The sequence below is a fragment of the Lissotriton vulgaris genome, chromosome 3_1 (genome assembly GCF_964263255.1).
Source record: "Lissotriton vulgaris chromosome 3_1, aLisVul1.2, whole genome shotgun sequence".
In the NCBI taxonomy this organism is placed as follows: domain Eukaryota; kingdom Metazoa; phylum Chordata; class Amphibia; order Caudata; family Salamandridae; genus Lissotriton; species Lissotriton vulgaris.
In genome coordinates this window covers 1,354,408,418-1,354,431,962 of record NC_141689.1, presented here as the reverse complement: position 1 = coordinate 1,354,431,962, position 23,545 = coordinate 1,354,408,418, and the positions used below count along the sequence as shown (strand labels likewise).

Sequence of the window (23,545 nt, the reverse complement as noted above, 5' to 3'; positions counted from 1 at the left end):
CCTTAGTTACCCAGTTAAGATCTGATCCATTGATTAAACCTTTTAATTTACACGAATTAGCTCTAAAATGTGCACTGTATGCTGATGACCTTTTAATGTATACCTCCAATCCAAATGTAGTAATCCCCCAACTTTTTGACCAGGCAGAAGCCTTTGGCGAAATTTCGGGATATAAAATAAACAAAACAAAAACTGAGATCATGCAGTGGAATCCGGGAGTAATATCCCCCCTAGCTAAACCACAGATGAGATATCTTGGAGTACTGTTGACACAGGACATCTTAGATATACCAAAAATAAATCTCAATAGAATTACTAAGGAGATCTGTGGGCTTCTACTGCGCTGGTCTGGTCTCCCATTAAAAAAGTAAGCGCTGGGATGCCTCAGGGTAACCATGCGCTATAGAAATGGGTAATCATTCATCATTCATTCATTCATTCATTCATATACGGTAGAGTAAATTTAGTGAAGATGGTTATTCTACCCAAAGTCACCTTTTTGTTCAACTCTATACCCTTAAGTTTTAGCCCTAAAGATATAGAAAAATACAGGGCAAAATTGGATCCTTTATCTGGAATTCGAAATCTCCACGTATATCCTGGAAAAAACTGAGGAGAAAATTGAAAGTAGGCGGGCTGGTATTGCCGGATTTATTAATCTATTGTCATTCATTCCACTTTAAAAATTTCCGGTTATTGGCAGATAAAGCTGTTATGTCATCTTTGGGCCGATTATTTCAGGCATTATTACAGAGCATCCCTCAAGGGCACGAATATTTCCTATATAAATTCGGTGATCCCAGATTCTATAAAAAGTAAGGCTTATAATCTTGGGGGCAGCCCTAAAGAACTGGGTATTCATTAGAAAAAAGCTGGGAATCCCTTATTATGTGCTTCAGGCACCGATATGGGATTCCCCAGGGACACCTGAATGCCTTAAAGATCGATTATCAAATCCCCTTAAAGCGGCAGGCATTACATATCGGAAGGACTTACAACAAAATTAACAGCTCATGGATTGGGACTTCATCTCCAGATTAACGGGAGGAACTCTTACCAGATTCAAATACTACCAGTTGTCAGCCTGGTGGGCCAGTACATTATGGGCTACAGATACATCTGATTCCAAGTTAGATCTGGTAAATAGAAAGGGGAGGTGGAAGAAAGAGGTATCTTTCTGGTATGAGGCTATGTTGGAGTCAGAGGGAGTTACAGAAGAAGAACTCCAAAAGATATGGGGGAGGATAGTGGCCTTAGAAGGTAACGATTTAAAAGATTTATGGGGCGAATCGTTTACGATGTTAAATGCAGTAGTCAAGGCTGCACCCCTCAAAAGAAACCACCTGTTCACTTTACATCGAGTCTAAATCTCCCCTAAAAAAACTGGGTAAGATCACGAATTTAGAATACCACTGCCCTAGATGTAAAGCTCTTGCCACTGATGACCTTCACATGTTTGTGGAATGTCCCAAGCTCATAGATTATTGGGCTAGAATAGGAGAGTTTATAGCTGAAGTACTGGGAATACAAATTTTAATCTCCCCTAGAACAATCCTGTTTGGGCTACCAGTAGAATACCAGCTTAATGATATGGCAACTAAATTTATCTTCTACGTCAGGGGTCTCCAAACCGGTCCTGGAGGGCCGGATCCATGCCAGATTTTTGGGATATCCCCATTGAGATACATGTAGTAATTTTAAAAATCTGGCATGGATCCAGCCCTCCAGGACCGGTTTGGGGACCCCTGTTCTACGTGATGGTCTTAGCAAGGCGGGAAATATGCAAGGCCTGGAAAGATGCAATTGCCCCCACTTTCTCTGACTGCCTGAAATATATCATATACATAAGTGAATCCGATATGGGTTGTGATACTACTAGCCAGGATAAGATCTGGGCAGCCCTAGTGACTTGGCGGAACAGATGAGACCACTTCGAGAGTATTTCGATGATTTCACCTGGGCACTGTTGGTGTTTGGTCTCCAATTCAATCCAAAGGTCATCCAGATACAGAGAATTGGAGTGGAACAAGCAAACAGTTGAAACTAGAGGCGTATCCCCATCTTTCCCTCTCCTCTGTTTAAAGTGCAGGTCGGAACATAGTAACATTGGAGGGGAGGAGGGGACTTCCCCATCTAGAATGCCCAATAGTGGTATATGAGGAATAAAAAAAAAAAGGGAAACATCCTTTACGACGCAACTTTTACAACACAGGTTTTTCAACGCAAGTCATTACAACAAATTGCGCTGGGGGGCGCTCTAGGATAGGTAATAGTTTAATTTACTATCCAACACCTTCCCTACTATCCACGGGGACTGGAGTTGGAATAGTAAATTAAACTAATCACTATCCAGCACCCCCCAACGCAAGTCGTTGTAACGACTTGCGTTGAAAAACCTGTGTTGTAAAAGCATGCGTGGTAAAAGCATGAGTTGTAACAACGTACATCCCAAACAAGTCCCTAAAGCAGGGCAGTTAGCCAAACTGCTACTGATACATGTGGTCAGATTGCATGGTCTTCCCCAGGTAATCGTGTCTGACCGTGGTGCCCAGTTCACAGCCAAGTTCTAGAGAGTATGGTGTTCGGCTTTGCAGATCTCCTCCACCATGTCTACCAGTTTCCACCCAAAAACAGATGGTCAGATGGAAAGGCTAACTCAAACATTAAAGCAATATTTACGTTGCTATGTAGACACTAACACAGAAGCTTAGGTGGAGTGGTTGTGGCTCACAGAAATAGCGTATAATAAAGCTCAACATAGCTCCACCAAACACTCTCCTTTCTATAGCACTTACCGACATCACCCTTGTTTTATCTCTTTTTTGATGCCAGGTAGGAGTGAACGTCTTCCAGAGGTACATGGCAGGGTAGTACAGATACAGAAGATCCTGAACAGCACACAAAAACATGTAATTCATGATAAGGAACTATGCAAGAGACAGGCAGACAAGCATCGTAGACCAGGGCCCATGTACAAGAAAGGGGATTTAGTGTGGCTATCAGCATGCAATAGTCGTTTCAGGAGATATAGTGTGTTTAATCCTAGATACACAGGTCCCTACAGAATTGCTAAACTTATGGCGGTGAGACCCGCTTTGCCTTTACACATGAGAATCCACCCAGTGTTCATGTTTCCTTGCTTAAACCTATGTCTGGCCCTGCACTAAAGAAGCCAGCGCCTGTGTGGATCGATCAGGTCGAGGAATACGAGGTGGCAAGTATACTAGACTCCAAGATCTGGCGCAACAGCCTTTGGTATCTGGTGGCCTGAAAGGGGTATGGCGCCGAGGAGAACTCACGGGAACCTGAGTCTTCGGTGCATGCTCCTAGGTTGGTTTCCACTTTCCACAAACAACACCCTGGCAAGCCCTGTGCCTGCCTGTGCTCTCCAGGAAGGGGATGTACTGTCAGGGGACACAGTAGTAATGCTCGCACAGTCACCTGATAATCGGCTCCCGGGAGAACTACAATTCCAGGTAGCCTCAGAGGGCGTCTGACGTCAGACGCACTGCCACACTTGACACTGGAAGACCTGGGATAAGGCGAGGCAGCGGCAGCGGCAGAAGACACTGCTGATTATTCATGGAAGTTCAGTTCAAACGCTGGCCATTTTTCTGCAGTTAACCTGGTCGGGTAAGGATGCCATTGGCACAGCTTGTCTCATTATCTTGTTGGAATATGGAAGGCTTATCTGTATCTATTTGGAGCACATCTCGTGTCAGTGCTCATTACTTTCTTACCCTACATTGGCGAGTTTCAGTCACAGTTTCTTATGTCCACAGAGCTCTTGCGAGGGAAATAGAGGCGCTATTGTATATTGTGATCATTGATTAACTTTACCCTAATATTCCTCCCTGAGGGAGGTTAACATTAAGTCTTCCATGTTGGCAAGTTAAGATATTAGGCTCATGCAGGGAAGAATCCTTTGGCCTTTTTAATATTGGGCTAACGCTTTCGAGAGAGTGACTGTAAACTCTCAACTTGGTTCTTTTGTTGATCCCAGAAGTTTTCCTGGATACAGTTAGTCGGATTGTGTTCATACACAGACTACCGTTAACTGATGGTACTTCTAAATTTTCTTGCATATCATGTTTGTGTCATACGTGACTCACCGTGTTTGCACCTTCTACTTTTACTTCCACAGGGGTGAAATAAGGCAGGTGATCCTTCTGAGCTAGAAGACCTCCTCCTACGTTATCAGGGTAGGTGTTGCATGTAAGGAGGGAAAGGTATAGGTATAGATGCAAAAAGGTTAGACAGGTACACTGAATTATCAGCCTCATATATGCTTTTGTGTTTTCTAGTATATGGTGTGAGGATTTGTGATTACATGCTCAGCACCCCTGTCAGCTGGCAACTTTTTCTTTCTTTTCAGGTCAGTGGAAGTATGGGTACATTTGAGCATTGTGGGAGTAGGGAGATATTAGAAAGGTCTAGGGGGTAATTTGTTCTTTTGTATTTTACAGGTCTCACTCACGGCTGTCCCCATCCTTCCCCCGCTTGACCATCCTTTAGTCTGTGTGTGTTCATATCCAGACCTGGGGCTGTTGAGAGATGAACCCTTAAAAGCATCAGTTTGATCCTGAGAATACGTTCAGGCCTGGGACAATAGAGTCTGTTCTCATAAAAAAAATCACTTTTATCGTCAAAAAACAAAAAAAAAATTTTCCCCACAAAATGTATGAATTATAGTTGAAAGGGTGGCAAAAAAGAATTAAAATAACACAAAATCACAAATTTATACCACTGGAAAATGACTAAAAATTCCTAACATTTCAGCTAGCAGAAAGTTAAACTCCAGGGGTTGTAGTGAATAAGTTACTTACCTTCGGTAATGCTTTTTCTGGTGGATACAGTATCTGCTTGTGGATTCCTCACCTTGTGAATATCCCCTGCGTCAGCAACATTCAGAAATTCTTTTGTAGCTTCTCACGCCAACGTGGATGACGTCACAGAATCACGGCATCTCGCGCGGCTCCGCTGACGTCACTGAATCCATAATAGGACCCCCGTCGGCGTGATGACATCAGTTCTGCCCTTTTTTCCGTGCCCTCGAGGCACACGGACGGACCGACAACAGTATATATGCACAGTACAAAATAATAAAGGTAACACACACAGTGTGAAGACAATGCAGTAGAGCAAAAAGAAACAAGACATTGCCTTAAAAACAATATGCATAAAATCAATAGCAACTATATAGGCATACAAGGTTGGACAACGGGGATGCGGGTTGGTCAGTGAGGAATCCACAGGCAGATACTGTATCCACCAGAAAAAGCGTTACTGAAGGTAAATAACTAGGCATGGGCGGAAAATCCGTTCCGCTCGCGGATTTTGCGGATTTTCGGGAAATCCGCAATCCGCGAGATTTGCGAATTTCCTGCAAAATCCGCAAATCCGCGAGCAGCGGATTTTGCTCGCACTGCTCGCACTGTTCGCGTGAGTTCGCGCCCCGCGAATAAGTGCGAAATTGCAGAAATACGATTTAAGCAAAACTGAAAGTAACTACTTACCAGGTTCAAAAGTTCAGGCACATCATTAGTAGCCATTTCCTGTAGTGCTTCCTGAGGGGCCCCTCCAGAGTTCAGTTGCCAGTTGAAACTATTATGTGACCCTGCTCTGAACCTCAGAATAGTTACACATATGCCACAAAGGTCATGAATTACAGCTAAGGGAGACAAGCAGGAGCCAGGCTGGAAGTTAAAATCCATTAATCAGCCCCTAATTCATTATTGTCAGTTGGGGCAGGGCAGGTGTTGTAACTAATTTTGCAACAATGAAAGCACTTAGCAAGTGCAAAAGATCACTAATCAGGGCGCACTAAGGAAGCAGGTGCCAGCTAAAAAAATATTCTGTGACACATTAATCAGCCCCAAATTAATTCAGGTCACTTGAGGCAGGGAAGGTGTGCTTTGCTTTGCTGAAAATAATGTACACTGGACAACCAGAGGGTGTGGTGATGAAACAGAGGGTGGCATGGGTGGGCCAGAGGGTGGCATGAGTAGTCAGAGAGTGGCAGTGGTGACAGAGAGTGGCAGTGATGAAGAAGAGTGTCCCAAACAGGTTGGACACGTAGAAACAACAAGTTCGCAAAACTTGCGACCCGACAGGTAAGTTCGCAAATTGCGAAATTGTAAAAACCCTCGCGAACTGGCAGAAACACGGGCGAACACAAAAAAAAAAAAAAATCCGCAAATTCGCGGGAATTCGCGGATTTTGCGGATTGCGAGTTCGCAAATCCGCAAATTCGCGGATTGCCAATCCGCAAAATCCGCTCATGCTTATAAATAACTTGTTCTTCTGATGGATACATCTGCCAGTGGATTCCTCACCTTGTGAATAGATTCCCACAGCAGTCCCACTCCCGGAGGAGGGTGTCCACCCTTCTATACCAAGAATTCCTGAAGGACGGAACGAGCAAAGTGTCCGTCCCTCTTCACCTCTGCATCGAAACAATAATGCTTTGCAAAAGTGTGAAGGGAGGCCCAAGTTGCAGCCCTGCAAATGTCCTCCACAGGAACACCCCTAGACAAGGCAGATGTAGATGACTTTGCCCTAGTAAAATGAGCTCTCAAACCTTCTGGAGGTTCCTTACCGGCCAGGGAGTAGCATTTCCAGATACACAAGACAATCCATCTAGACAGTGTGCGCTTGTGCACCGCTCTGCCTTTCCTGCAGCCAACGAAACCGACGAAGACTTTCATCAATTCGGAACTCCCTGGTTCTGTCAAGGTAGAAGCTCACCGCCCTCAGGGTCTAGACGGTGAAGTCTCTCCTCCTCCTTGGAAGGGTGAGGGGGAGGATAAAAGGTAGGGAGGGTAATGGAATGCCCCAGTTGGAAAGGAGTTACCACCTTAGGCAGAGAAGCAGCCCTGGTCCTGAGTACCATTCTTTCAGCATGAATAGTCAAGAACGGGGGTTTTGAACTCAGAGCTTGAAGCTCACTTACCTTCCTTGCTGAGTTAATCGCAATCAGAAGACCGTTTTAAATTATAAAAACCTCAAGGGACACCTGTGCAAGGGCTCGAAGGGTGAACCCATTAAGAAAGTAAGGACAAGATTCAAGTCCCATTGAGGCACAATAAAAGGAGTGGGAGGATATTGATTCGTAAGGCCCTTTAAGAACCTTAAAACAATAGGTGACTTGAATAAGGACGGCTGGTCCAACAGGCAAAGGAATGCCGACAAGGCTGAAAAATAACCTTTCACTGTCGCTACAGCAAATCCTTGCTGTGCCAAATAGAGTGAAAATCGAAGAATGTCGGACAAGCGAGCCTTCAAGGGTCAACAGACTTCTCTACACACAATGAGACAAACTTGGACCACCTACAAGAAAAGATAGACTTGGTGGGGTGTCGCCTGGCTGATAAAATAACATCAACCACGTCAGGTGGGAGAGAAAAAGAATTCAGGTTGGCCCGTTCAATCTCCAGGCATGAAGGTGTAAGCTCTGGAGGTGGAGGTGTAGAACTTGGCCCTCTGACTGCGGGGGGAGGTTTGCCCTGAGAGGGAGACGGAGCGGAGGGCACGAGGAGAGGTTGAGAAGATCTGTGTACCATACCCTTCTTGGCCAATCCGGGGCAATCAAAATGACTTGGGCCCGGTCTAGGCGAATCTTCCTCAGAACCCGAGGAATTAAAGGTATGGGAGGAAAAGCGTAAAGGAGTTGTACGCCCCAACTCAACTGAAACGCGTCCCCCAAAGCTCCCTGCATCGGATACTGGAGGCTGCAGAATGACGGGCAGTGAGCGTTCTTGTGAGTGGCAAACAGGTCCACCCGAGGAGTTCCCCACGTCCGAAAGATGTGATGAACCACCTCCGGATGAAGCATCCACTCGTGGTCGGCCGGAAACCGCCGACTGAGACTGTCTGCACGCATGTTCAGAACTCCGGCCAGATGATTTGCCATCAGACAAAACTGATGGTCCTGAACCCAGGACCAGAGACGCAGAGCCTCTCTGCAGAGACAATGCGACCCCACTCCTCCTTGCTTATTGACATACCACATCGCGGTAGTGTTGTCCGTCAGGACTTGCACCGACTGACCGTGAAGGGATGGGAGGAAGGCCTTGAGTGCCAAATGTACCGCCCGTAACTGTAGAAGGTTGATATGAAGCAACCTTTCCTCTGGAGACCAAAGACCCCTGATCTCCAGATCCCCCAGATGAGCACCCCACCCTAGAGTGGATACATCCGTTATCACTGTGGCCACCGATGGAGGCAGATAAAAGGAATTTCCTTGAGACAGATTGCCCTCCACACTCCACCAGGACAGATCAGCTGCAGCTTCTCTGGAGATCCTCACAGACTCCCTGAGATCTCCGTTGTGCTGATACCACTGCCTGCAGAGACACCACTGGAGCGCCTTCATGTGCCAGCGTGCATGGTTGACCAACAGAATACAGAAAGCCATCAGACTGAGCAGGCGAAGGACCTTCAGGACTGGAACGACCGCTCCATTGTAAAATAAAGGAATCATTTCCTGTATGTCGAGAATCCTTTGCGGAGGAGGGAATGCCCGACACACAGTGGTATCCAGTAAGTACGGGCGAATTTTGCGGATTTGCGGCCCGCAAATTGGCGCGAAATTGAAAAAAAATCAGCGAGTTCGCGAAAAAATTTGCGAACTCGCAGATTTGCACTTTTGCACAAATAGACTGTACTTTCTGTACTTCTACTGCCTAATCAGTAAGTGCTACATCGTTGGGTACATGTATAGTGCTTTTCCTACACTACAGCTGTGAAAGTGCCAGAAGAGTTGTCTCCAGTGACCATGTGTGTGTTACTATGCCATCACGCCGAAGGGCGCAGGGGTCCCTGGAGTGAGCTGTCCATCATAGTGGGTAAATGGCGGTAAGATGGTGCACACAGCTAGTGTGTGGGCAGGGCCAAACGGGTGGGCTTCTATGCGAGTTCACATGCCTCTTGTGTGTATAAAAGGTCAGAGACCGATCAGAGCAGCAGATGAGAGAAAGAAGCCCCTGTTCACAGGAACTGCACGGGGATTGTGCTCGTGAAAGTGAAGGATGCAAAGGCCTCCATCCAGCATCACAGCTAATTTTCGACGGTAGATTTGGAGAGAAAGCACACCTGCCCAGCCTCGACAAAGATCACAATTGTTTTTGGGCTGATGAATGGTTACTGATTTTGAGCTTCAACTGGGGCACCTGCTTTATTTATATCTGTAAGTGCTTCCTGTTGAGGTTTAATTTTTGTGACAGGAGCATCTTGCCAGAATGAACCCTGCCCTTCTTATTTATGCAAGAATACGCCATCGTTTTGTGCGATACCTCTACTCAACTGGAGTACTTTCTACTGGCTAATCAGTAAGTGCTACCTCGTTAGGTAAATATATAGTGCTTTTCCTACACTACAGCTGCGTAAAGTGCCAGAGGAGTTGTCTCCAGTGACAATGTGTGTGTTACTATGCCATCGTGCCGAAGGGTGCAGGGGTCCCTTGAGTGAGCTGTCCATCATAGTGGGTAAATGGCAGGAAGACGGTGCACACCGCAAGTGTGTGGGCGGGGCCAAAAGGGCGGGTCTTCTATGCGAGTTCACATGCCTCTTGTGTGTATAAAAGGTCAGAGACCGATCAGAGCAGCAGATGAGGAGAAAGAAGCCCCTGGTCACAGGAACTGCACGGGATTGCGTTAGTTGAAGTGAAGGATGCAGAGGCCTCTATCCAGCATCACAGCTAATTTTTGATGGTAAATATGGGGAGAAAGCACACCTGCCCAGCACCGGGGTCCCTTGAGTGAGCTGTCCATCATAGTCGGTCAGGGCGGGAAAATGGTGCACACCACTAGTGTGTGGGCGGGGCCAAAGAGCGGGGCTTCTATGCGAGTTCACATGCCTCTTGTGTGTATAAAAGGTCAGGGACCGATCAGAGCAGCAGATGAGGAGAAAGAAGCTCCTGGTCACAGGAACTGCACGGGATTGCGCTCATGAAAGTCAAGGATGCAAAGGCCTCTATCCAACATCACAGCTAATTTTCGACGGTAGATATGGGGAGAAAGCACATGTGCCCTGCCTCGACAAAGCTCACGATTGTTTTTGGGCTGATGAATGTGTTACTGAATTTGAGCTTCAACTCGGGCACCTGCTTTATTTATATCTGTAAGTGCTTCCTGTTGAGGTTTAATTTTTGTGACAGGAGCATCGAGCCAGAATGAACCCTGCCCTTCATATTTATCCAAGAAGACGCCACCGGTTTGTGCAATCCAACGCACGACCTGCGTTGTATTTACTTAAACACTAGGTCATTGATTAAAAACCAAGTGGATATCTTTCTTCTACTGACCCAGGAGAAGCCGGATATCCTTCTGCTGACTGAAACCTGGATCACCCCCAACTCTTTACCAGATATCCTTGCCTCACTCCCTTCGGAGTATTACATTCTCACAGCTAACCGCACCCCTGGGAAAACAGGGGGCGGAGTGGCGGCCATCATCCTTAAGACCTACCAGTTCCGAGAACTGTCCCCTCTAGTTCTCCCAGGTACTGAGAATTTAGTTATTAAATTGGACTCCGAGAGCGGGGCTCTGATACTAGTACTAATTTACCGCCCACCTCAACACATGGCTAACTTCTCCTCACTCCTAATAGAACAGTTGGCTTCGTATGTCGTCAACTACTCTAAAACTATTTTAATAGGAGACCTAAACATTTGGTTCGACAATGTGGGAGAAGACCCCCAGGCTGCAGAGCTTAAGGACCTACTGGAAGACCTGAATCTGACCCAGCATATTCATCTTCCCACCCACCAGAAAGGTCACAGCCTCGATCAAATTTGGGCACATAACTTACCTATTCCCACACTTTCCATTTCCCCCCTGCATCTGGTCAGACCACTATTTTATCCATTTTTCACTCAGAATGGGAGGGATGGCCAAAACCAGGCCACCAGTGGCCAAGGAGTTCCGTAAATGGAAGTCCTTGGACATTCCTGGAGATTGCTTCTCTAGAATTCTTTTGCTAACATATCTCCCCATTGGTTGCTCAACGATTTTGTGGTTAAATTCATAATCAATCGCGTTTTTTTAGCATAGACTCTATGGACATCATCTTGAATCATTTCGGTGTACATAATACTTTCGTATATAACTTGTTTCAATAGCCTCCAAACTACATATGAATGCTAGTTCCAGGAACCGTAGGTCCTCTATCGAATTATAAGAGAATAGTTTGCTGTAAGTATACCTAACATTCAGCATTATTTGATGCACACCTTCGAAGTCTTAGTTGGTCCAGTGCTCATCATTTTTTCGATTTTCGCTTCTGACAGATTTATTGAACCACACGAAACTCTGGACATTTTTGAACCAGTGTTCCAGCCACCACACACAATTTGACCATAGAAGTCACATCTGGACTTCTCCAACACAACATCGTCGCGCTAAAGGAGATTCCTCTACTTATCTCGGTAGGTTTCTATTTGGCGCACTAACTGTTCAGGAGATACTGACTTACAGGTGTGGGTTTTGAATGACTCTTTGACTCACATGTGTTGGGTTTTTATCTAATAACTATTTTTCTTTCACCATTATCTGTGTTACATTCTCTTCCTCACAATTCCCAAAGGACTCTTGCTTCCCTTAGAGAAATATGTTTTGTTAAACCGTTAGAATTGTTTCCTGTTGTCCAATTGTTAACAATACCGAACTGTTAAGCCACTACCCAGTAATTATGACCTGATTGTAACATTACCTTTCCAATTCAGCATGCTTAAGGACAATATGATTATTTTGTCTAGATTTTTGTAATGTTCATGAGATGAAACTAGATGATATAATATGCCAAGTGTACACATTCACGTTAGGGTTTTTTTTTCCTTTACCTGCTTGATTGCCAATACTAACTTTAAACCTGATGTCCCAATGTCTATGACATGTTGACACTGATATGTATTTGTTTTTAATTATGTAATAATTTGTAGCTCGGCTGAGTATGCAAATACTTTACAATTTTAATGATGTATCTATATGTATTTTTGTCTTGTTGTAATACAGCCCTGAAGAAGTCCCCGTAGGGACGAAACGCGTCGGCTGTGTCCTTTAACATTTGGAATAAATAAAGAAAAATCTTTTTTGAGAAAAAAAATTGTCCGGTTTCATATGAGAAATTTCTTTTGTATATATATTTTGTGCAAACTAGAAGACCTTAGTTTTCACATGTCCCTGTTGTGGTGCACCTTTGCTTAAAATTACGACTGAGAATTTAGTTATTAAATTGGACTCCGAGAGCGGGGCTCTGATACTAGTACTAATTTACCGCCCACCTCAACACATGGCTAACTTCTCCTCACTCCTAATAGAACAGTTGGCTTTGTATGTCGTCAACTACTCTAAAACTATTTTAATAGGAGACCTAAACTTTTGGTTCGACAATGTGGGAGAAGACCCCCAGGCTGCAGAGCTTAAGGACCTACTGGAAGACCTGAATCTGACCCAGCATATTCATCTTCCCACCCACCAGAAAGGTCACAGCCTCGATCAAATTTGGGCACATAACTTACCTATTCCCACACTTTCCATTTCCCCCTGCATCTGGTCAGACCACTATTTTATCCATTTTTCACTCAGAATGGGAGGGATGACCAAAACCAGGCCACCAGTGGCCAAGGAGTTCCGTAAATGGAAGTCCTTGGACATTCCTGGTTTTTTAAAGACCCTGACCACTACCCTTCCCTCCTTGGGCGAGGATGCAGAATCTAGTGAAGGGGTGCTCTCAAACTGGCTACTTCAAGCAGCCGACCTTCATGCCCCCGTGGTGAGTCTTCCAAATCTACGAGGGAATGACGCCCACAAATGGTTTTCCCCTGAACTAAAATTACTTAAATTGGGGATTAGACAAAAGGAAAGGAAGTGGAGAGCAAATTACTTGTCACAAGATAGAGAAATATATTGTTCGGCAAGGAAACTCTATCAAAAAACCTTGCATCAACATAAGACCAACTACTTCTCTGCAAAAATTTTGAACTCTACGAATAGGTCCAAAGATATTTTTAACATTGTGAATGAGCTTTGTGATAACAATCGAACCGCCCCGTCAATAGCACCCACGCAAAAACTTTGTGATTCCCTGAACGAGTTCTTTTTTGAGAAAATCGTGACCATCAAACAGAGTATCACTAGTTCCCCCACCCCACTACCTCTGGCCGACACTTTTTACAATTCCTCTACGCTTTATGTATTTCCCCCCATCGACTCCAAAACCCTATCTGAACTGATGGCACGTGTTAAGTCAGGCTCACCAGATGACATTTGTCCACCTTACATCATTAAGGAGATAGCACAGGCTATCCCCCAAAGCATTCTCCCGCTCTTAAATTAATCTCTTGAACAAGGCATGGTACCTGATAGCTTTAAGCAAGCACTGTTGATCCCTTTGATCAAGAAACCTGGCCTGGATCTTCATGATCCCTCAAGTTACAGGCCGATCTCTTTGTTGCCTTTTTTGTCGAAAATCCTAGAAGCACATGTTTCCAACTGTCTATCCAATTTTATCGAAAGCACAGAATATCTAGAACCCAATCAGGCAGGGTTTCGTCCCTGTCATTCTACAGAGACAGTGATTTTGGCAGTTTAGAACACCTTGAGTTGCAACGCAGACAGGGATGTCCACCAGGCACTTGTACTCCTGGATTTGTCGGCCGCGTTCGACACGGTTGACTATGCCATCTTGGTCAACCGTGTCGAACAGGCCGGCCTCAGGGGGCCCGCCTTGTGCTGGTTGAAGTCCTTCATCTCCAACCGCACTCAAGCTGTGAGATTGGGAACATTCACAGCCCCCAAGAGAAAGTCCACCTGTGGAGTGCCTCAGGGATCGTCTCTGTCTCCACTTTTATTTAATCTGTATCTGCGCCCCTTACTTTACTCTTTGAAAAATTATACGGTCACTATTTTTAATTACGCAGACGATTTGCACCTGGTATTTCCTCTGAATTCCCCTGATGCCGTGTCGGAATTTCAACAGGTCATGTGCCACATCCAGAGATGGATGAATCTAAACCACTTGAAACTTAACCCAGGCAAGACAGAGTTGGTCTTGCCTGGGAAAAGTGAAATTAGCTGGGGGCCTCACTTCTGGCCTCCTGACCTGGGTGCCCCTCCGACTAAATCCAACACTGTCAAGAGTCTAGGGGTTACTCTTAGCAACGATTTATCTCTTAAAGCCCAGATTGGAACAGTGGTATCTTCTATTTTTTTCCAACTGCGGAAGATTAAGAAAATTTCTCATTTATTGACCCACTCTGCCCTCATTCAAGCAGGCATTGTCCTAGTCTTGTCCCGCCTAGATTATTCTAACAGTCTGTATCTAGGACTCCCAGCTGGGCAACTGAAAAGATTACAGTATGTCCAAAATCAGGCAGCTAGGCTTATCTATAATCTACCCAAATGGCAATCTATCAGGACAGGACTAGCTAACCTTCACTGGTTACCAATAGGTCAGAGAGCTATATATAAAACCGGTTGCATTATATTCAAGGCTTTACAAGGGAAAGGCCCCAAATTTATGATCAACCTGGTGTGTAAATATACCCCTTCACGCAATCTTAGATCTGCTCACAAAGATCTGTTAACTATCCCCTTAGTTAGGAGGAAGCGTCAAGGTGGTAGCTCTTTTCAGTTCTTGGCCGCCTCTTTGTGGAACTCTCTGCCTGCCTCCTTGAGACAAAGCGATAGTCTCCTTAATTTTAGACACGCCTTTAAGACCTGGCTTTTCAGACAGGCATATCCTTAGATTAGTTTTCTGACTTTCATGTTGTTGTGCTGTTGTGTTGCTGTTCCCAAAAGTTTCGATAGCGCCATGAAGCCCATGGGCGTACGTGCGCTGTATAAATTAAATTTAACATAACATACCTCTACTCAACTGCACAAAATCCGCACACGAGCGGATTTGCGAATTTTTCTGCAATTTCACGAGATTCTCAGATCGCGAAATTGCCGAAAATCACCAAAATCCGCAAGCGGAACGGATTTTGCGCCCACCCTTAGTATCCAGTACCGCACCTATGAACAGGTTGCACTGAGAGGGCACCAGGTGAGATTTGGGCACATTTATCGAGAAACTCAATCTGTACAACAACTGAGTTGTAATCTGCAGATGATGGAGCACCTTCCCTGGCGACTCTGCCTTGATCAGCCAGTCGTCCAGATAAGGGAATACCAGTATCCCCGATCTTCTGAGATGGGATGCCACTACCGCCATCACCTTGGTGAAGACTCGAGGTGCAGTAGTAAGACCAAACTGAAGAACCGCAAACTGGTAATGTTGCAATCCTACCGTAAAACGGAGATACTTCCTGTGCGACTTCAGGATTGGAATGTGGAAATACACATCCTGCAAGTCGATCGACACCATCCAGTCCTCTTGCTGCAGAGCTTGAGGAACCTGCGCAAGGGTGAGCATCTTGAACTTTTCCTGCTTCAGAAAGAGGTTCAAGATCCTGAGGTCCAGGATTGGACGAAGCCTGCCATCCTTCTTGGGTATCAAGAAATACCGGAAGTAGCATCCCTGACCCCTTTCCTGCTCCCGAACCACCTCTATTGCACCATTTTTCAGTAATGCCAGGACATCCTCCTGCAGAAGAAGTAGGTGGTCCTCCGTGCAAAATCCTTGACAAGGAGGGTAATTTGGGGGAAAATCCCAAAAGGGAAGAGCATACCCATTCTCTACAAGATTGAGAACCCAATCTTGCAGAAAATGAGTAAGCCGACCCCCCACTGGACCAACATGATCCAGAATAGTGGATCTAATGCTGCTTTGCTGTGGCAGGAGGGGGTGGGAAGAGGAAGAGGAGGAGGAGGAAGAGGAGGCTTGACGACCTCGAGCACAGCTCCTGTTTCTGCCCCTGTAGGATTTGTACAGGGAGTTCTGCTGCTGCTGCTGTGGCTGTCTGTATGAGTGAAAGGAAGACCTTCTGAATCCTCTGAATCTCTTATTTGAAGATCCTATGGTTTGTAGTCCTAGAGACCTTGCTGTTGCCTTACTGTCTTTAAACCTTTCCAAGGCTGCGTCTGCCTTCTTGCCAAACAGACCTGAACCATCAAAAGGGAGATCTATCAAAGACGCCTGCACATCAGGAGAAAACTCAGAAGATTTCAGCCAAGCAGCCCACCTAGTGGCAACAGATGAACCCATTACCCTTGCCACAGAGTCAGCCATATCCAAACCGCTCTGGATTACCTGGTGAGCGGCAGCCTGTGTATCTGCTAGAACCTCACTGAAGTTCTGCCTGTCCTCTTCAGGTATCTTTGGTACCAGCTGCTTCGCGGAGTCCATAAGAGCTTGAATGTAACACCCCAGAAGGTATGTTGCATTTGTAGATTTTAAGGCCATGCTGGCCGATGAGAAAATCTTTTTTGCCGATTGGTCCAATCTCTTTGACTCCCTATCACTTGGTACTTGAGGCAAGGCTCCAGTAGACTTCTTGGAGCAGGCTGCCTGACCTACCAGACTCTCAGGAGACGGATGTGATGACAAAATGTCCGGATCCCCAGGAGCAACCCTATACCTCCTTGCTACAGCCTTTGACACCGCAGGAGGCGAAAAGGGCTTATGCCACACCTCCAATACCGGCTCAGTGATAGCTTCGTTAAATGGCAGCATTGGCTCCACAACCATAGAGGGAGAATGAAGCACCTCCATTAAAATATTAGATTTATACTCTGCAGTAGGCAAATTCAAATCCAAGAGCTCAGCCGCTTTTTTTAATAACCGTGTGGTACGGTGCGACATCCTTTGATGGGGCATCAGGAGTCGTTGAAAGCTCCCATTCCGGAGATAACTCCAGGCCACTTGCCTCTTTAAGCTCTTAAAAAAAGACCTCAGTGTAGGAGTGTAGGGTCTGCTTCCTATGGTCACCCCCACTTTTTGCTGTGATACTCTGGTTTTTCGACTTTAGTGTGGCTGTGGGCCTGCTAATCAGGCCCACAGCCCAGCTGTTCTCTCTCTCTAAATTGATTCCATGTGCTTTAGGTACATACCTAATTGGGAATTGGGTCACTTTTGTGAGCCCCTGTATAGTGTACCATAGGTACCCAGGGCATAGGTGCATCCAAGGCCTACCAGGGGCTGCAGCATGTATTATGCCACCCCTGGCTGGCCATCCAAACTGACACCACAGGCCGATCACTCAGCTTGGGTAAAATGGTGTAATCACCCCTTACTTAGATATAGTATATCTATATCTACCTTATATATAGACACATATGCACCTATAAGTCACTCCTATGGTAGGCCTCGACAATCCTGGAGGCAGAGTTCTTGGTTTTATGTGAGAGGGTGCCCTAGCATGATCTGAGCCCCTCTGCAGCTTTCGGAACCATCTCCTTATAGCTGTTCTATGATATAGCCATACCATATACTCTTAAGTGCATTATAATCCTCTCGGTTAATGCTAACTTTGGTTTAGCTTTATCAAAACATGTTGTGTAAGGTGTCAAACACTTTGGAATACTACCCCTTACTTAGATATAGTATATCTATATCTAGCTTATATATAGACACATAACCCGAAGACTCAGCGACTCAGGAACTGGACTTCTAGACTTCTCCGACTCCGATCCACATCCACAGCAAAGCTGAGAACCGTGGCGGACACAAGAGACGTGGGACCGGACACCCTGGACTACCTGCTCTTTGGTAACTGTGCAGCTTCTGAGGTATCCTCGAAGTTATGCATTGGGGTTTGAAAAGCCCCAGACCCGAGCAGCATTCGCACCGAAGCTCAGCCCTCCACACTCCTCGTGTGACGCGTGGGGCCTGCGCCTGCATTTCAGCTCAACGCGTCTTCCCGGTTGCTGGCTAGTGAGCCCTCCGAAGACCTCCTTTTAAAAACACACCACTTGCCTGGTTGCCCCGGGCTTGCTCCAGCTTCCCTGCAAAGGAGAAGCTCTCCAGACCTTGCTGGTCTGAACTGAAGACAATCTTTCCATCTTGAGTGTATTGCATTTGCAAAGGCTTGTTGGGCCCAATCCGGATACCGACACTGCAGTCAACAAGATGCTTTGTGGGACAGCTCGAATCAAGCTCCTGGTTGTCATCGACGCCTCCTGATCTTCGTGGCTGCAGAGACAAGCTTCACCTCTTCACTTGATTGCATCTCGAAATCCTCTGGTTCCTTCCTGGTCACTGGCTAGTGACCCAGACTCTGTCCCCTTTGCTTTCAGGTTCTTTACTACTCCGATCCACCCTTGGATCGACCCTGACACTTTTCTCCTGGTCGCCTGCAGCACTTTCTTGCAGCTCTCCATAGAGAACAGCGACGAAACTCGACACGAAAAAACACCTATGCACCCGGCTTCCCTGGGTTAGGTAACTCGAGTACTCCGGTGCTCCCGTGGGTGTTGACTCTCAAAGTGTCCTAGTTTAAAAGGGTTTTACCGTAGTCCATCCAGAAGTGTCCTTAATCTACTACTTTGTAACTTTTACGTTCCCATTATAACTCTATGGTACCAAGCAACTGTGTTTAGACACTGCACGCGTCTCCCGTGGGCCTCCTACTTCCAATCCTTTGGTTGTCCAGTGTAGCCCCAGCGATTTCCTAGGCTCTAGGCCTATTCACCTTTCCTGAAGTGGTTCTGATACCACTTACTTAGTATATGGTTCGTGAGGCCCCTAGGGCAGAATTGTATTTGTGCAACTTAAAGTATGCTTATTGAGTAACTTTTACTGTATCTCGATCTCTGACCTCATAAAGAGTTCAGAGGGGTTGTGTTTGTAATAAATACATATATATTTTGTATATGCCTTGTGTGGTGTCCTTTCATTTGGTATTCAAGGGATTATAATTGGTAAAACAGCTTGCTTCACATGCTCTCTGAAGTTTTAGCCTAAGACTGCTGGTCCATGCTACCCCTAGGATAGCTGATCTATAAGGTTCATTTTACAACCACCATCATAAGGGTCGTTTAGACTGGTGCAAGGTGCCCACTAGAATAGTGGACATCATATATAAGGCTAACTTCTCACACTCCTGCAGTTCTCCCTCCTCCATCTCCTCTTCTCGATACCTTTGCTCCTCCAATTGCCTTTGAGCCTCCCGTCTAGACCTCATCCTCGGGATCGGCGTCGATGGAGCCACAACTGACTCAGACGCAGCCGGCGCCAGCGTCATGCTCGGATCCGGAGGTACGGCATGGACCGTACGAGGTCGAGTCGGGGTCGGAGCCGGTGAAGAAAGTATCGGCGTCGATGACCTCGGAGCTGGGAAATGCCAGGGAGGCGCCACCGGCATGAAAGTCTTAACCGGTGCTTGTGCATAAGTCTGATGGAAACCCCGATTGAAGGCCATTGGACCCATGGAACTGGATGGTGCTCCAGAGTGGTACATGGCTCATGAAAAGACCCCATATATCGCATTTAAATAATGCGTAGGGTCTTGACCTGGGCGCGAAAGGGTGAATATAGTCCTGGACACTGCTCCTGTTGAGGTACAATCGGAGTCCGGCCAACCGGACCCGAGGGGGGACCCATCGGAGTCGAAGACCCTGCAGGCAGTGGAGCCTCCTCCTCCTCCCGAGGTGGACAGTGCGTCGGCGCCGGGCATGGATTTGAAGCCGGAGCCTGAGAATGTTCCGGAGAAGCCACAGGAAAAGGCTCACCTTGTGACTCCGGTGTCGATGTTTTGGAGATTTCAACTTTGGATCCGACTCTCTTCCAGAGTGACGCCGCGACCCATGCTTCTTCTTCTTGTGCTTCTTAGATCGAGAAGCATGCCCCGACGACTACCTCGAAGCTGATCTCGACTTCGAGCAGGACCTCGAACGCCTCCTACCTCTCTTCTCCTTCAGTTTCGCTACCAGCAGCTTCATCTCTCTCTCTCAAATCGCCTTCGAGTTCATCTTGTTACAGCTGGAGAATGCTTTGACATCGTGATCCGAAGAGAGGCACCAGACGCAGTCCTCGTGCGGATCCGTTATCGACATTAACTATCCACACGCCCCACAAGGCTTGAAACCAGATTTCCTCTATGACATTATCAACAGGAAAAAAGATTAAACACAAAAGAAGTATCAGTAACAAAATAACTATACGAGCTATTGAGGATCCCAAGAAAATCCGTTAGTGTCGACAACGCGGAAAAAAAGGTCCTATTATGGGTCCTATTATGGATTCAGTGACGTCAGCGGAGCCACACGCGATGCCGTTCTTCGTTGACGTCGTCCACGTCGTCGTGAAGAGCTACGAAAGAATTTCCGAATGTTGCTGACGCAGGGGATATTCACAAGGTGAGGAATCCACTGGCAGATGTATCCATCAGAAACTACTATTAACACTGCCCTTATGGTTTCCAATATCCCAACATGCAAAGACATTCTGGCCAAAAAAATCAGGATTGACTAAAGGTGTCACACATAACATGGACCAGCCTCTTAGTAGCTAATGCTATTTACTGCAGCCCAGCCACCACTAAAATAAGTACAGTGAGGCGAGGCACACCCTAGCTTGGTGTCACACCAGTTAATATTTCTGAGAACCACCTTTAAAGATGTAGACGTCACCTTCAGTATGCAGCTGTCAAAGGAGATAGCTGGGCAAGCATGGAAGGGATATGAAAGGTCACTTATTCTGATATCACTTCCAGTGATGTCACTCCACATGATGTCATTGTATATTTCCCATGCTGAGTAGTTCGCCTACTACTTGTGTAGGATTTGTGACTTGTATTAATGTCATCGGGGGCAATGTCAATTTACATCAACTTGTTTAATTTCTGATACCATTTTTGTCTAAACACCTTTTGTATTGTCTTTCTATTTATTACAAAAAGAAATAGATTTAATGGCTTTTAGTTGTGGCTTGTAATTATTATCAATTTTGGGGCGGGTACAGGTTGTCACACAAGTGAACATCCATACTCTCACAAAAGCACACACATAGACCCACTATTCACAAGCACATGCACGCTCACACCACTCACACGCTAATACACATACACTCTTGCATTGTCACCAGCATCCAAATATTTTTTAAAAATAAATACTTACCAGGCTTCTGTGATGACGCAAGTCCAGCGGGGTGGGAGGGGAAGAAAAAGGTGCTGGAAGAAACTGGACAATTTGGGATGGGAAGAGAAAACTAGAAGATGTTGCCGCCTCCTCTTAGTTGCTGACTTTGTCATGGGTCAGCCAATGAGAGGAATACTTTACCTACCTCATTACAGAGTGGGATGGGGTCAGTGAGAGACGCTGGCCCCACCCCAGTCTGTGACGAGACGTCACTGATAGACAGTCAATCCTGGGCATTACAGAGGGTGAAAATGAGGACTGTTGTGATGCTCCCCCCTTGTCATGAGGACATGCCCTTCGCTCGGGCAGTCAGATGCCAGTGAGTTTAGCGAATGTGAAGCACCTGGCTCCTTACTCTCACATGGAGAGTGTCTGTCAGGCTGACATTTGCTCAGACTCACAGATTCTCATTATGGTTCGCAAAATCGATGGCGGTGGAGGCTTTCCGCCATTAATGGCAGGCGCCTCTGCCAGCATGTACAATTCAGGAAGCTGGTGCAGATGTGTTGATAAGCATACTCTCGGCGTATTCAGAATAGCATTTTTTAAACAATTTTTGCACACTGTGAGAGTTCAAGTTCATTAATTTGAAGCATGCATACCTGTGTGTCCGTGAAGAGGAAGACCATGTCTTTGTCTTCAACTCCAGCCATCTTGTACAGTTTCCTTAGATCTTCATGGAAGCTATCATAATTATAGCCACGACTTAGTTCTATTTGGAAGCATTTATAGCCACACATGTGAGCAGCAAGTCGAGTTAGGGACTGTTTGCCTGTTCCTCCTACTCCTACTAGGAGCGCATTTCCTCTTTCTTGTCGAATCATACGCGCAATTCTGTGTAAAATTTAGAAAGGATAAAAAGGGTTTTGGTATTATTGTTCTTTATTGGCATTTGAAAAACTATAGTAAACATAATTCAACTTGAGGTAAAAAGTAATACAAATTAATTAACTAATGTGTTAATGCAGGTACATAATTTATCAATCGCTATTCAACTTTATCGCAAATAAAAGCACACAACACATAGAAACTCACATGCTCATAGGCCCTGGAAGAGGTGGGGGCATGTTCTTTTTAAGCTGTGCTTTAAGGAGGCAGTTCAGTTGTCATACTTGTAGTAGTTGAGGCTTGTGTGCATGTTTTAGGTTAGCTTGGACCATTCTGGTGGACCAATGGACAGTCCTATAGTCACAGTTCGAAAGCCTGTGGTTCCACTCAATCTTCATTCATTCGCGGTTTACATAGCAAGTCCCAGTGATAGCAGTAAGAAGAAACATCCTTTATTATTTAGGCACCTCCCTCGGAGGTTAACTGTACTACAGATACATCTGTCCTGGTTGGTTAGTGAAGCTCAATGGATACCGTTCACACATTTAAGGTGCTTCTTGGAGTAGAAGAGAATTGCTTAAAAGGCACTCGTGCAAACCATTCTATCCAACTCTTATCTAGAATATGATGATGGATTCACAAAAAACATTTTGCATTTTATATTCTAAGTAAGAGGTATTACATCATCAAGAAAGGAGGTAATACCACTGTCAGCAAGCACCACAAATAGTGCTAACTTCACACCTTTAAATGCTGAAAAATATGCAAACTATTCCTCATATAAATTTTAGCTTTTGCTAATAGTTAATTACCAGGTACAATAATGAACAAGTTACTTACCTTTGGTGACACCTTACCTGATAGAGACTCTAACTAGCTATATTTCTTACCTCAGAATTATCCCCAGGCATCAGACAGGATTCAGAATTGTTTTAGTGAGCAGTCCCTCTGCGTGCTGGTAGGTGGTGTTTTTCAGCTCCTCGTGGCGTCATCTGCACCGGAAGTGACCTGCGTGGTATCTATATAGGTGCCACCCCAGTGTACTAGCATCAGTTTCTTTTCACAACTTTCCACACCAGGAGCGCAGAGCCACAAAAAACACTGATCACTGGTGTGTAAAAACTAAACCCCTGAAAAAGCCCAGCCCTGGCCCTAGAATCCGTTCGCAGAGCAGGGAGGATGGGTGGGTTGTTAAGGAATCTGTGGCTAGATAGAGTCTCTACCAGATAAAGCATTAAAGAAGGTAAGTAACTTGTTCAAATGATAGAGACTTCTAGCTGCAGATACCTTAGCTTAGATTAAATATCCAAGCAATACTGTAGGAAAGTGCCCCTTTTTGTCATGGTCACCCCACTTTATGCTCATCAATACCGATGTTTTCAACTGGAAGTGCATTGGAAGCCTGCTCACCAAGCCCCAGTTAGAATGCTCTTTCCCTGAACTAAGTAAACAGATACAATTATGATGCAATTTGCACACGTGTAGCACCCATATCAGTCCCTTGTAAACGGCACCCCCTGGTACCTAGGGCAGGGGTACCACAGAGGGTCCCTAAGGGCTATGGCGGCATGATTTATGTCACCCTAGGAGACCCCCATACAAATTGAATGAAGACTACCAATACGGGCTGTGTGACATGGTGCAAACCATGGTTAAAACACAACATGGCACACACTCCTGTGTGCCATGCCCAATTCCCT

The 23,545-nt window shown here is 45.7% G+C and overlaps 1 protein-coding gene across 1 annotated transcript in view; it reads right to left on the bottom strand.

Annotated features, from left to right (window-relative positions):
* Positions 1-23,545, bottom strand: part of DNAH6 (dynein axonemal heavy chain 6) — a 2,460,712-nt gene that overhangs the window by 955,273 nt on the left and 1,481,894 nt on the right. The window contains exon 46 of the mRNA XM_086961829.1: positions 21,620-21,851. Coding sequence (XP_086817955.1) covers positions 21,620-21,851 — 232 coding nt within the window. The remainder of the gene's footprint in view (positions 1-21,619; positions 21,852-23,545) is intronic.